Here is a 13,026-nt window from a genome sequence, read left to right on the forward strand (position 1 = left end):
TCACCGCTCTCTTCTATTCTTTCTGCAACTTTGATTTTTCAGCTTGCAAATACAGCCACAACTATTAATTAAAAAATAAATTTATAACACAAAAATGAATGAATGGGGTTCAATTATTTTACTTAATTGAATAAACTGGTTAATAATTTAGAAACCAAAGCTATAAAATAAAATCAATATAAAATTCCTTTTCTGGGTTATTAAATCAAATTGTCCAATAGTTTCACATGTTCGATATTTACTAACAGAGTTTATTTACCGGCTGAGAGCCTTGTTTGGCAATAAAAATTAAAAAATAATGTGCCCAATAAAAGTTAGTTAATAAAGTAGTTATATATTTTTAATGTGTATTCGTATTCTACATGCATTTTATACAAGTGATTGATCTTTTATGTATATGACATAGTTGCTTACAATAGGTGCAACCCCCCAATCTATTTTTTATTTAATTTTAATTCTTAAGCACACAAAAATCTCTAACCTTGCTCTTATTAGTCCACACAGGAGAACCTTCATAATCCAACATATGAGGAACAAAAGAGCGTAATCTGTATAACTTTAGTTCTGGATTCATAAGTACAGAAGATATAAATACAATACAGGTCTGATGCAATTTTTTCTTCATCAATAAATGCTGAAGAAATCATAATCATCTTAAATTTCTTAACCACATGCTGAAACAACTACAAATGTGGCTAAAAATTACAAAAAAGAAGCAGCATAAATACAGTAATTGAAAGCAAAAAAACTACATTGTCGGCCAATAATTTCAAATCACAAGATGAAAGCTTTCCTAAGTTACTGGTATCACTATCATTCAGTACAAATCCAATGATTCAAGGACCCTACGAGCTTGGATTTGCAGAGCAGTTAGCCTCTGCTCAGGATCGAGCGTCGAGCCGAACTGACTAGCTGCCCATATCAAGGAGGCTGATTTCTCCCCAAGTAGATGCCTTGTATCTTCATGTATAGTTGCCAAAGGAGGAGCATCTCTTCCATTGACATGTCCAATGAGCAGCAACAGAAACTCTCCACATTTTAACCTGAATAATGCCACTTTCTTCATTATTCTACTTTGTTATCTCAAGATAGTGGAACAAGTCTCTGCATAATATCTCGAAGGAATGAAAAGTTAAGCTACAACAATGTTACTAGAACTACAAAACACGGCCTGCGAAAATATAGAACCTATAGAATAATTAACATCAAAATTCAAAAAGAGGCAAATGAAGATCCATTGCAGACAAGTATATCGGCTATAATACAAACGAGACTGGAGATAAAAAGCAGTACCTGAGATTCTCATCCACTTGTTTGTCCCTGATAAGGTCAGCAACTTCCATAATACCACTACATTTCTCAAAATCCTAAAAATTTATGATCAGAAGAGATAAATTTTCAAAAACGGAACAGCAAATAAAATGTTCTCTGGCAAGAAACAATAGTTGGTAAATCATATTAGCTAAGCCAAGAAACAACAAATATTGAAGAAAGAACAATGTCAAATTATTGATAACACATCTGGATAAAGAAAGAATCATGATGATCAAACTAGAAAAATAGAACAACTAAGCTACATGTAAACAACAGTTAGGGTACCATTTGATTAGATGATGAATCCACCATCAATGAGATTAGAGCATCTAAGCATGCACCTTGCTCAAGTACTCCGCGAGTGGATAATATATTCATTAAAACCTGCAAAGAAGATAGCAACAATATTACATATTGGTATCCAATAGTTTCATTTTTGCAAGTTTCAAGGCTTTGGTAGTACAGAGGCACATGCACATCACCTAATGAAGGTGTTTACTAATTTGCCAATATTTGTGGCATTGATTAATTGGAGTGCAATTCTCATACTTTTATGGATAAACATCTTTGTTGGCCACTGATATGAACAAAATATGTTTCTTGGCTTAGTAGACATTTCAGTAATCACTAGGTGTCTAGCATTGAATGCTCAAAGAAACTCGAGGGTACATTGTTCTTATCTTAATTGAAGAAGAGGAAAGGGTTACAATATACTCAGGAACTGTAATGTTTGCCACAAGGTTGAAGCGTCTTCCACATGAAGTCATAAACCCATTGGAATACACCAAGACAGAGTAGCAACAGTTGCTGTAGCTTATGTTAATGTTATGTGCTGATGGTAACTTGGTAAGAACTAATCAGCACAAGACCGTCCATAAGCACAAGAGAAAGCAACAGTTTATTTGTCATGTAAATTTCGGTGTCTCCTATTTGGATTGTTCATGCCACTGTTCTTTTAAATCTATTACTCTCTTCGATACAAATTACTTTTAGCATGTTGCAAATTTCACTTTCAATGAAGAATAAGCGTAGATGAAAACCTATTTCACGAAACCCGGAACAACAGCAAAGACTCTATGAATCACAGTGGAAAGAATCCATTGTCATAGGTGCAATAAGGTAAATGAAACATGCTTCCAGATAAGGTTATTAAACTCTCGAGTATAGCTTAGGTCTCAAAATTGAGTTTACGATCTTACAATAATCTCTTTCAAGTTTACAATCCGAGCTATAGGATTCAAGTTCACCTAGGCTCGTGGAGCTGACGTAAACTCGAGTTTGATTCCTTTACTACCAAATCTTCCTCCTTCTCCCAACATAGACTCAGACACAGACACACACATGGATAGAAAAATGAAGGATTACCGGAATAGCATTGTGTTGATGTGCAAGCGCTGTACTCTGCGGATGAAGCAAGCAACAACCTTCCAATACCCTCAGTGCAAGTGCAACTTCAGCATCAGTAGCTGGACTCGTCAGCTTCAGAGGCTCAACACCAAATATATGATTCAAATCTCTCACCCTATTCTCATTCTCATAATCCCCTGTCTCTCTCAAACAATGCTCAAACAAAACCGGAACCACTGCACAAACACCACGCACCATTCACCATCATCTAAGAATCAATACAACACAAATTCAACAAAGTTGAATGTTAAATGCACACACATACTCACAGTGGCAAATTCACAAACAGGTACCTTGCAATTGGGGAATGGATTGTGTTCTATTGAAGAGGTCAATGGTGGAATCAGATTCAGCGACGGATCGGAGGAACTTGAGGATGTTACGGAGGCCACGCACACGGAGGAACGAGAACTCAGCACGCGCGTCTCTGAGTCCTGTTCTAAGAGCCAATGTAACTTCTCTGTACACTCTCTGCTGCTGCAACGAATCCACCAGCTCCTCCACGGCGCCGCCGCGATCCGCCGCCGTCGTCGTCTTAGCATCCGGTTCGGGTTTCCCTTGGCTCCACAAGGGCTTCTTCAAGTACATCATCGCTTCTGAGATCGAATGGAATCGATTCAACTCAATCGTGTCAGAAAAATATCAGATTGTGATTATTCTTCAGTGCTGTGGTGGCAATTTCAACATTGGAAGGAAAACGAAGGTTCGAAATCGATTCACGTGGCGGAAGATGATTGAGAAAGAAGGAAAAAAAGTGTCACTGCGTGATTGAGGGATTCTGCTTCCGAGAGTTCGACCAAAATCCGACCCGAACTTCTGAATTCGGTTTGTTATTTGCAAAACCAGAAAATGTCTCTTAAAATTTAGTTAATTGTAAAAAAAAAAGGTTTTTTATTAGTTTCTAATAAATTAATTTTTAATACGTAATAATAAATAAGTGAGATAAACACTCAATAACAAATACTTTCTTTGAAGTAAGGCATCCCATTTTTGTGTGTGTCCAAAAATTTAAATTTTATTTTAAAAAAGTTTCGTATTATGATATATAGGTTGTTTGGAAAATTTTAAAAGTATTTTTTTTTAATTTTTCACTTATGAAAAGTAGTAGTATTAATGTGTAAGGTAATTTTTAAAATTAAATTGTGGCTTTATAAGAAGTTAGTTAGGAGCTTATAAGAAAAGTTAAAAAAAATTACTTCTCTTATAATACTATTATTTTTTTACCATATTTTTATAAAATAAGCACTTTTAGAACTAAAAATTTAAATACAAAATAACTTATTTATAAGCTACTTTTAATATAGTCATTTATTGTTTAAATTATTTTTTTAAAAAGAACTTAATTAAATTATTTACCCAAACTGGTCCATAGAAGAGAAAAGCTCTACATCCATGTAAAAAATACATGGATATTATCCAAGTCTTTTTAGCTCTACGCTCCTCCTCTAATCTCCAAATCGTTTGTGATTCATATGCTACATATAACGTAAACTTTCTATGACATTTGCTCAACGTAAACCTTTTGCTACAACCTAAACCTTCTTCTTTTTCTGCTTGCGTTATAGTCTCCTTTGCTTGCGTTTTCTTTCTTGTTCTTGTTCTTGTTCTTCTTCTCTACTCGCATTCTTTGTTATGGATCTGGATTGACTTCAACCTAATTAGCTTCGTCGTTTTTCTTCTTATTCGTTTTCTTCTTCGATCTGTACTTCTGAATGGAAACAATGAATGAATCAACTTCAAACCAGTTGAATAATATTATTACGTTGAGACAGCTAGGAAATGATTGCTGCATGCTATCACAATAATCTTAAATACTGAACAAAGTAAAAGGAGGCCACCGAACCAAACAACATTCACATGGTGAATCAAAATCACAAAGGCCACTGAACCGAACAATGTTCATGTGGTGAATAAATGGTGATCAACTTTTAATCAACAAGAATAGTATTTCTCCTCTTATTCCCCCTCCTTCTTCTTCTTTCAAATTCGCGCACGTAGGTTCTTTTTCTGCTTCTTCTTCTTCTTCGTGTATTCTTCTTCTTTTTATTCTTCTTCTTCTTTCATTATAATCATCACAAACAACACCAACATTTTGCTCGATTAAGTGGAGTTGCTCATTTTGATTCACTTGATTGTTAATGTGTTCAGTTGAATCCTTGTGCATGCAGAAATATTTTTCTTATTGATTGAATGCTTATCACGTTTATTCAGCACATGATTGATGTTCGGTTCAGTGGTGTTGACCATTTCGGTTCACCTGATTGTACTTAGTGAACGAAACATAATCCTTTATATGAAATCAAATTCGAAACACCTCTATCTATAATTTAGATATTATCAATTCAATTCAAATTTAGAACACTTGTGTCCATTTTAACAATTGCATTTCATTCAATTTGATTGAAAAAATAATCCATTAATAAAATATTAGTGTTGTTAGTGATGACGATAACGAAAGAGGAGAAGAAAAAGAAGAGAAGAAGGAGGAGGAGGAGAAGAAGAATTTTATGTGTGCAAAGAAGAAGGAGGAGGAGGTATACGTGAATTTAAAAGAAGAAGAAAATAATGTATACATATATTTAAAAGAAGAAAAAGAAGAAAATAAAATGTGCATTTTCACGCGTTGTTAATACGCATAACTCTATTTGAACTTAGGCCAACTTGATTACATAGTTATATGGATGTGTATGGCGGCCCTATATAGAAATAAGAGTTCTATAACATTTTTAGTATAAAAAAGAGTTACGTACTTCTATAACATTCCAAAAAATAAATAAACTCTTAATGAGTTAATCTGATGTTACTTGTGAGAGGATAAAACGCAACACGTGTTGCTAGTCTCCACCAGTAGTCCAATACCAAATAATAGTAATAGTAATACACTCTTCAAAGTTTTATTCAATAATCATTTGTCAAATACCAAATCGGAATTGTCGTATAGATCATCCGATAAAGTAATAGGTCATTTTTTACCAAATTGTTAAAAAAAATTGATAATATAAAATGTGATCTTTAACTCTTTATTACTCTATTTTTTATATTTAATTTTGGTCTCACTTATAAAATTAATGATAAGAGGATTGATTAAGATGATTTAAATTATTAAAAAAAATTTTTATATTACNNNAATTTTGTTTGTTTTAAATTTGTTACTGCTTACTGCTTAGTTTTCTTAAACACTAACCCGCCGTCAATAGAAAAAGAATGATACATTTTTACTTTTTGAAAAAAAATTCTAAAGGCTATAATTATTTCGAAATATAATGAGATTTTTAATAAAAAAAATTTAACTCGGTCCTGATATTTATTTTTATGGGATTGATTAGTCTCTGTGCAAAAAAAAATTAAAAAAATTAATGTTATTTTTTTTGCACAGAAACTAATTAATTCAAAAAAAATTATAAATTAGATTGAATGTTTTTTTTAGGAGTCTAATAGTCCTTTCAAAGTAATTGTCCAAGACTCTTATTTTTTTAATGCGAATAGAAGTACTTTCTTTTTTTGGTGACTAATAGAAGTACTTTCATTTACAAAATACCAATTTTCAGCCAAAGAAATATTTTTTTTTAAAAAATAAAAAATTTCCTATTTTATGATTTAGTTAAAAATAAGAAAAACCACAATTTTGTATATTATTTTTTAATTTTACCAAAATTAGTAAATAAGGACTTTCTATCTTTTAAACATTAAAGAAAAAGAAAGAAATATAGGTTCGTTTTTGGTGGCTGTAAGAAGAATTTGTTCTAGAATTTGTTTCCAGAAAGAGTGGACCAAGGGTAAATACGTAATTTCAGAGGCCTACTTCCTTATCTAGTTAGTATTTTTCGTGTCTTCCATTTGCGTTGGCTGAGCAACAATCAAAAGGGGGCAACGCTTCTTCTTCTTCTTCTTCTTCTTCTTCTCTGTGTCTCTCTTAACAGACACAGAGAAATACAAATACTTTCACATTTTCGTTCCTTACATTGGAATTTCCAATAACATGTCTCTGTCTCTGCGTTTATCTTCTTCTTTTCTTCCCCAAATTCCAACTTCTCCTTCTTTCTTATGTTTTGTTCCTCCCAAGTTCCAAAATGGCGACTTCCTTATTTGCCGCTACAGGCGCAGACAACCCTCCCTTTTAACCCTACGTTGCTTTTCCACCTCTAAACCATACGATAATGGGAGGGAACACCATCGTGAAGAAGAAGAACATGATAATCAACGAATGAAGGGTCCTCAAATGGATGATGAAGAAGAGGAGGAAGACAAAGCTATTGCTTCGTTGGTTTTGCCTGAAAGATGGGATGTTTTGGGACTTGGTCAAGCCATGGTGATTCCTTCTTTTCTTCCTTTCTTTCTTTCTTTATTTTATATTTATCATTTGCATTGCTCATTGATATGAATTGAAGAGTAGGGATAGAAATAGAATTGTGTATTCGAAACACACATTCATTTAAGTACCTTTAGATATTTTAAAATGCGACCATGCTAAATATACACAAAAAAATCAGTCGGCAAATCATTCACCGTATAAAATACATATGAAATACGAGTTAAACAATACCTGTATTTATACATAATGGTGTCTGATTTAGTAGCTGATTTTTGGTATGCACATAGTATTTTTTGGAGAGCTCGATGTAGGTATGACAAATCAACACATGGCATACGTAATATCACTTAACTTTAGAGAGCTAAGCATAATTTACCATTGAAATTCTTATGAATTATGATGCTTTGAGAATAGGAGGGAGTGAAGGTTAATGTGTTTATTGTTGTTGCTGGGATTTGTTCTTCTAGGTAGACTTCTCGGGCATAGTAGATGACGAGTTCCTTAACAAGTTGGGATTGGAGAAGGGAACGCGCAAGGTTGTGAATCACGAGGAAAGGGGTAGAGTCTTGCAGGCTATGGATGGTTGCACCTATAAAGCAGCTGCTGGTGGATCTCTTTCTAATAGCTTGGTTGCCCTTGCCAGGCTTGGAAGTCGTTCCGCCACAACTCCTGCCATAAACGTGGCAATGGCTGGCAGTGTAGGAAGTGATGTCTTGGGTGGCTTCTACAGGTTGGCCTTCTTCATTGCTGAGCTCTTTTTGTCAGTTGTTTGATCAAATTGTGCTAGTTTACTTAGGATGTAGCTGATCTAGTTTCGCGAAAAGAGATTGATTAATTTGGAACTTAGTACTCTCATCAATTTGCAATGATATTTTTGTACATTTAAAAGATAGGATAACGATAGAGTACAATCCTTAGCCATAACATAGGGGAAGACAATGCTAAGAGGGAAAAAATGACGAAAATTTTTGTGTTCCTTTGGAGCTCAATCATGATATGATGTCGCAATTCACAATTTCACATATTCTATCTACTGTGATCTACATTTTGTTGCTGCATTATTTGGAAAAGTATAGTTCAGATTGTGTTAATATCTGTATTCAAGTGTTTACCTAAAGAATATCAAGTGTCACATTTCTCCCACTATACTGCTTACACACTCTTTGGATATAGGTTCTTGTGACAATGATTCTACCTGCTTTGTTCTGGGCACATGAAATTTCTTCCTGTTCCTTTGTTGTTTGCTTACATTCTATTTCAAACTTTCTTATAGGGAAAAATTACGGCGAGCAAATGTGCAATTTCTTTCTGAGCCTATCAAGGATGGAACTACCGGAACGGTTATAGTTCTCACAACACCAGATGCTCAACGCACAATGCTTGCATATCAGGTTCAGTAATTGCAGAAGAGTTTGTAGATTCTTTGTTAACTGATAATCTGTTTCTAAGTATATGTGGATTGGTTTGTATAGTTTTGATCCTCTTTGTTTTTTATGTATATCCATACAATGAGAAGAACATTGAGACATCTAAATGGCATGTTGAATAGTTAAGCTATGCGAGTTGCCCAAAGTTTCTTGAGTTTTGTTTTGGAGTTGAATTGTTTCACTTTGTATTCCATTTTGTACATTGAAGAAAAAAAAGACTTAGCAATTACTCTTTCATGCACTATTATTTATTTCTACTTTTAAGCATCAATCTAGGAGTGGAAAATGGTTATCTTGGCTTTCTACTAGTTTTCTCTTCCAACTTGTTTATTTTCTGTCACCATATCAATGGTGAAGATGCTAATATTTGTAATCTGGGGGCAGGGTACATCATCAACTGTTAACTATGACAAAATCTTGGCTAATGCGGTTACCAAGACCAACATACTTGTTGTTGAAGGGTATCTATTTGAACTACCCGATATAATTAGAGCAATAACAGAAGCATGTCAGAAAGCTCGCAGTAATGGTGCCTTAGTTGCAGTAACAGCCTCAGATGTCTCCTGCATTGAGAGACACTATGATGATTTCTGGTAAGATTATTATTACTTGACATTATTCTCCATAGATTTATGCAGACCTAGAGTTCATTCCTTTCCATGCTGCAATTTCTTCTTTCATCAGGGAAATTATTGGGAATCATGCGGATTTAATCTTCGCAAACAGTGATGAGGCCAGAGCGCTCTGCAATTTCGACGCAAAGGAAAGCTCTGCTTCGGTTACAAGGTATCTGAGCCACTTTGTTCCGCTAGTATCGGTAACTGACGGTCATAGAGGCTCCTACATCGGTCTAAAGGGTGAAGCCGTATACATTCCCCCGTTTCCATGTGTTCCGGTAGATACTTGTGGTGCCGGAGATGCATATGCATGCGGCATACTTTATGGTGTTCTAAGAGGCATATCTGATTTGAAAAGCATAGGTTCAATAGCAGCTAAGGTTGCAGCGACTGTTGTAGGTCAACAAGGAACAAGGCTTAGAGTCTCAGATGCAGTGAAATTGGCTGAATCTTTCACATTTCATAGATCTACTATTGGATCAGATATTGGCACTGATCACATTTCTAGTGTCTAATCAGATTGCACTTTGCATTTGATTATGAAGAAGAAAAAAAATATTCTTTGATTTAGATATATGTAATTTCCTTTTGTTTAGCATATTTCAAAGTTATGTACATACTCTAGTTGTAAAAATAGGCATGCTTTCAATGGAATTACTTAGGCTTCAATTAAGTCTTCCATTCTCAGCATAATCATTTTTTGTTCATGTAGATATGTTTTTCTTTACTCTCGTAATATGAAATTTGGAAAATTACAAAAAGAAGATTCAATCTATAAATCATTGTAACCATGGCATCCAATGTAAGAACTATATATTTTATGATTCTGGCTCAAAATGAGATCAGAATAGTTTAACAGTTATGAATTACATTAAAGGCCTTTGAATATTCACTCCGCTTTTTGCAAAATCAATTGATATAAATCAACTATCCTAAAGCCAGAGCAATTTTTGATATGCTCTTGATCTGACATAATCGAACATAATAAAAATACATCTAACATCACTGTTGAATCTTGTTAACATAGTACAGAGTGCTGTGTTTGTGAATTTCTACCGAACAACTGAATCTGGAGGAGCTTCTTCGGGAATCTGATATTTGAATAAAAATTAATTAAAACAGAAGACCATTTTTTTACCAACATTAACAGCTAGAACACAGTGTAAGATGATGACTACCTCTCCAGGATTCCATTTCTCTTTTAACCAAATACTGAGATCTGTGGAAACATTCTCTCCCTGGGACATGCTTCTGCAGAAATAGAAAACAAGAATACATGCCATGTAATATGTAACTTGCATATGAAGCCATTTACATTTTAAAATTCCACAAAGATAACCTCAAAAAGCTTCTGTATTAAGCAAAATTTGACGTTTCCACACAGGTTCAATACAGATGTAAATTGGAGGCTTTCTACTCTATAAACTGTAAGTAGATGGCTAAACAAAATACATTTGATCCATGAGATAATAACTTCTGTGACTTCCAACACAAATTTTAAAGCTGTGCCTCTTTTCATCAAAAGGTCCATAATAGAAGAGTTAAAAGGGGATTATCTATGCACTATTGTATATGGCCAGGCAATAATACACGGAAAAAAGTTGAGCTAATTTTGGGTGAACAGTGAAATTAAAAATTAGTTAAATTGTGGTAACTAGTTCTGAATTAATTAACATAATGCAACCAAGGACTTACGGAGATTGAACATCTGGTGTAGTCTGAAACATTGGAGTGGAACTCAAGTCATTGAAGCCAAAGGATGGCTGCTGAGAAGTTGAATTCGGGAACATTGTTGACACCGCTGGGGTAGAGAAGGGGCTGCTTGGAGCACCTGAGAAGCCTCTGCCACTTATGTTTGCAGTGTTGGGTGTAAAAGTGTTTCCTAGTAGTTATTATAACATTTCATAATTAAACACACATAAGTGGGGAAGATATGCACCTGAAAAGTGAAAACTGTAGTTGTGATAACTAGTTAAGTAAATATATACCTCCACTTCCGAAGAAACTAGACTGTGGCGGAGTGTTTGGTGCTTGTGCAGAGGGCCTAGCAAGAATGTTATGAACAGATTACTATAGGCGAAAGCAGGCATAAAAGAAAAAAAATACATCAAAAGAGAAAAGTACAGGAAGAAGGACAAAGTCATTGAATGGAAAGCAATGACAGCAAACTTGCGTTTCAATCACCCTAGTAACACCATACTTTGAACCACCAAGACCAAATAGTATAAAATGCTAGAAAAGCTATGCATGTAGAGGTATAATACAATAACCTAATAAACCCGGGCACAAACTATTAAATACCTTCAAAAATAAGAAATCATCACGGGGAAAAATTATGAGCAGGTCATTACCTATCAAATCCCGTGTTCAATGAAGCACCCAGTTGGCTAAAGCTTGAGACTGACACAGGACCATTGTTTTGTGTAGTTATTGAAAATGGATTTGCATTATGCTGGCCATTATTTTGCATAGGCATTGAAAACGGATTTGCATTCTGGTGATTTTGACTGTTAAGAGAAGGATTAAATGGCATTCTGTAGGGTTCAGAAAGTAGTTTCTCGAACTCAGCCAACTTGGAATTCAGTGTATTTCTCTCTCTCTCAACCTGCAAAGAATATTTTCAAGTTAGAAATAATAAAATTGTATGAATATGTCACCTAATAGTTGCAAACATCAGCGCAAAAAGAAATAATTGTAAAGAGTTTTTATTTTTTAATCGAAAATGAGATTTTATTACAGAAAAATAAGCAATTACTGTCATGGAGTGGATAAGATTTCATTGAAGAAAAAAGAGAGGTGGGGGCCGCAAAAAAGAAAACAGAAACAATGGAAAAAAGAAAAGTGTAAGATATCCAGTCTCACTGGGTATCGTAAATTGGAAATCCATTTAAACTGTAGGAATACTACATCCGTTCTTACAATTGATTGCAAGTTCATCCCTCGCTTCGCATCCTCATAAGCTGCTGCCCTCAGTTCTTCATAGCTAATATCACCAACTATATCACAAGGTGCACTGCATGCATTAAAAGAGGCATTAATATATCACAGTTCTTAACTTTCTTAGAAGTGCAGCGTTGAGTTAATTCATCTTCAAACTTTGATGGGCTGCATAGTAGGTGAATGGTTGATAAACTTTAGCCTATTGGACGAATTAGTATCTTACTCTACATGATCTACTGTCTGCGTTAAGATTTTCAAACTATTATATGTCCAAGAAAGTATATATACCCTTTAGAATGACCATAGCATGTAAGTATCCAGAGTGGCCTCTCTTGCTTGAAATCTTCAGCAATCTGGCGCTTGCAGACCTCAGGATCTGTACATCTTCAATTGCATCAACAAACATTTAGTAAAGTATATCACTTAACTAAAACAAAGCGAACCCAATGCAAAACACAGACATTCAAAACACATGATCTGTAGAGACATTGATATGGAACATACAATGCAGCAATAATAAGGTATCCTCCAAAAGCGAAGCCACCAAACTTATTGGAGTAAACATGAAGAAACCAAATTAATCTTCAGAATAGGCCAAAGGCTTTCAAGTTTCAACCAAAGATTACAGAATTTATTTCAACATAATTGTACATATTTCTCTATGTTTTATGCACATCGTAGATGTTTAGGCCGAGACCTATATGCGGGACAATGTGCATCCTAGATTCCCAAATTGATTTTATACGACATCACACAAATGTGAATGCATTAATTGAAGGGAACAGGGGATTGAAACACTTACTCATGATTCGCCGGTAGGGGGTTGTTATCAGATTGCCTCGAAGCGCCACCCCGAGTCCATTTGTTTTCAAAAGGCTGATTCAAATTAGAAAAGCACACCATCAAGACCAACATTAAACAAAAGCATCTTTTACTAACAATAGTTAATCAGATTAACTGAAACCACACAGAGCAACAAGAACTTCTCAAGAAAAAACACTCCCTTTTA

At 34.6% G+C, this 13,026-nt stretch overlaps 3 protein-coding genes across 3 annotated transcripts in view; 1 reads left to right on the forward strand and 2 right to left on the reverse strand.

Annotated features, from left to right (window-relative positions):
- Positions 531 to 3,548, reverse strand: LOC107629506. Its single transcript, XM_016332315.2, has 5 exons — positions 3,015 to 3,548; positions 2,680 to 2,897; positions 1,600 to 1,698; positions 1,294 to 1,367; positions 531 to 1,043 (listed from the first exon to the last, which is right to left on the reverse strand). The coding sequence occupies exons 1-5, from the start codon at positions 3,310 to 3,312 to the stop codon at positions 818 to 820; spliced, it is 915 nt and encodes a 304-aa protein (XP_016187801.1). The 5' UTR covers positions 3,313 to 3,548; the 3' UTR covers positions 531 to 817.
- Positions 6,601 to 9,755, forward strand: LOC107629503 (uncharacterized sugar kinase slr0537). The gene is made up of 5 exons (XM_016332313.2): positions 6,601 to 7,030; positions 7,501 to 7,763; positions 8,307 to 8,424; positions 8,845 to 9,053; positions 9,145 to 9,755. The coding sequence occupies exons 1-5, from the start codon at positions 6,701 to 6,703 to the stop codon at positions 9,590 to 9,592; spliced, it is 1,368 nt and encodes a 455-aa protein (XP_016187799.1). The 5' UTR covers positions 6,601 to 6,700; the 3' UTR covers positions 9,593 to 9,755.
- LOC107629504 (zinc finger CCCH domain-containing protein 16) overlaps positions 9,851 to 13,026 on the reverse strand; it is a 3,845-nt gene continuing 669 nt past the window's right edge. Inside the window, exons 3-10 of the mRNA XM_016332314.2 lie at positions 12,820 to 12,902; positions 12,306 to 12,401; positions 11,997 to 12,090; positions 11,429 to 11,682; positions 11,066 to 11,121; positions 10,773 to 10,959; positions 10,256 to 10,328; positions 9,851 to 10,168 (exon numbers count right to left, since the gene is read on the reverse strand). Of these exons, the coding sequence (XP_016187800.1) occupies positions 10,130 to 10,168; positions 10,256 to 10,328; positions 10,773 to 10,959; positions 11,066 to 11,121; positions 11,429 to 11,682; positions 11,997 to 12,090; positions 12,306 to 12,401; positions 12,820 to 12,902 (882 nt within the window). The 3' untranslated portion in view covers positions 9,851 to 10,129. The remainder of the gene's footprint in view (positions 10,169 to 10,255; positions 10,329 to 10,772; positions 10,960 to 11,065; positions 11,122 to 11,428; positions 11,683 to 11,996; positions 12,091 to 12,305; positions 12,402 to 12,819; positions 12,903 to 13,026) is intronic.

The sequence above is a fragment of the Arachis ipaensis genome, chromosome B03 (genome assembly GCF_000816755.2).
Source record: "Arachis ipaensis cultivar K30076 chromosome B03, Araip1.1, whole genome shotgun sequence".
Taxonomy (NCBI): domain Eukaryota; kingdom Viridiplantae; phylum Streptophyta; class Magnoliopsida; order Fabales; family Fabaceae; genus Arachis; species Arachis ipaensis.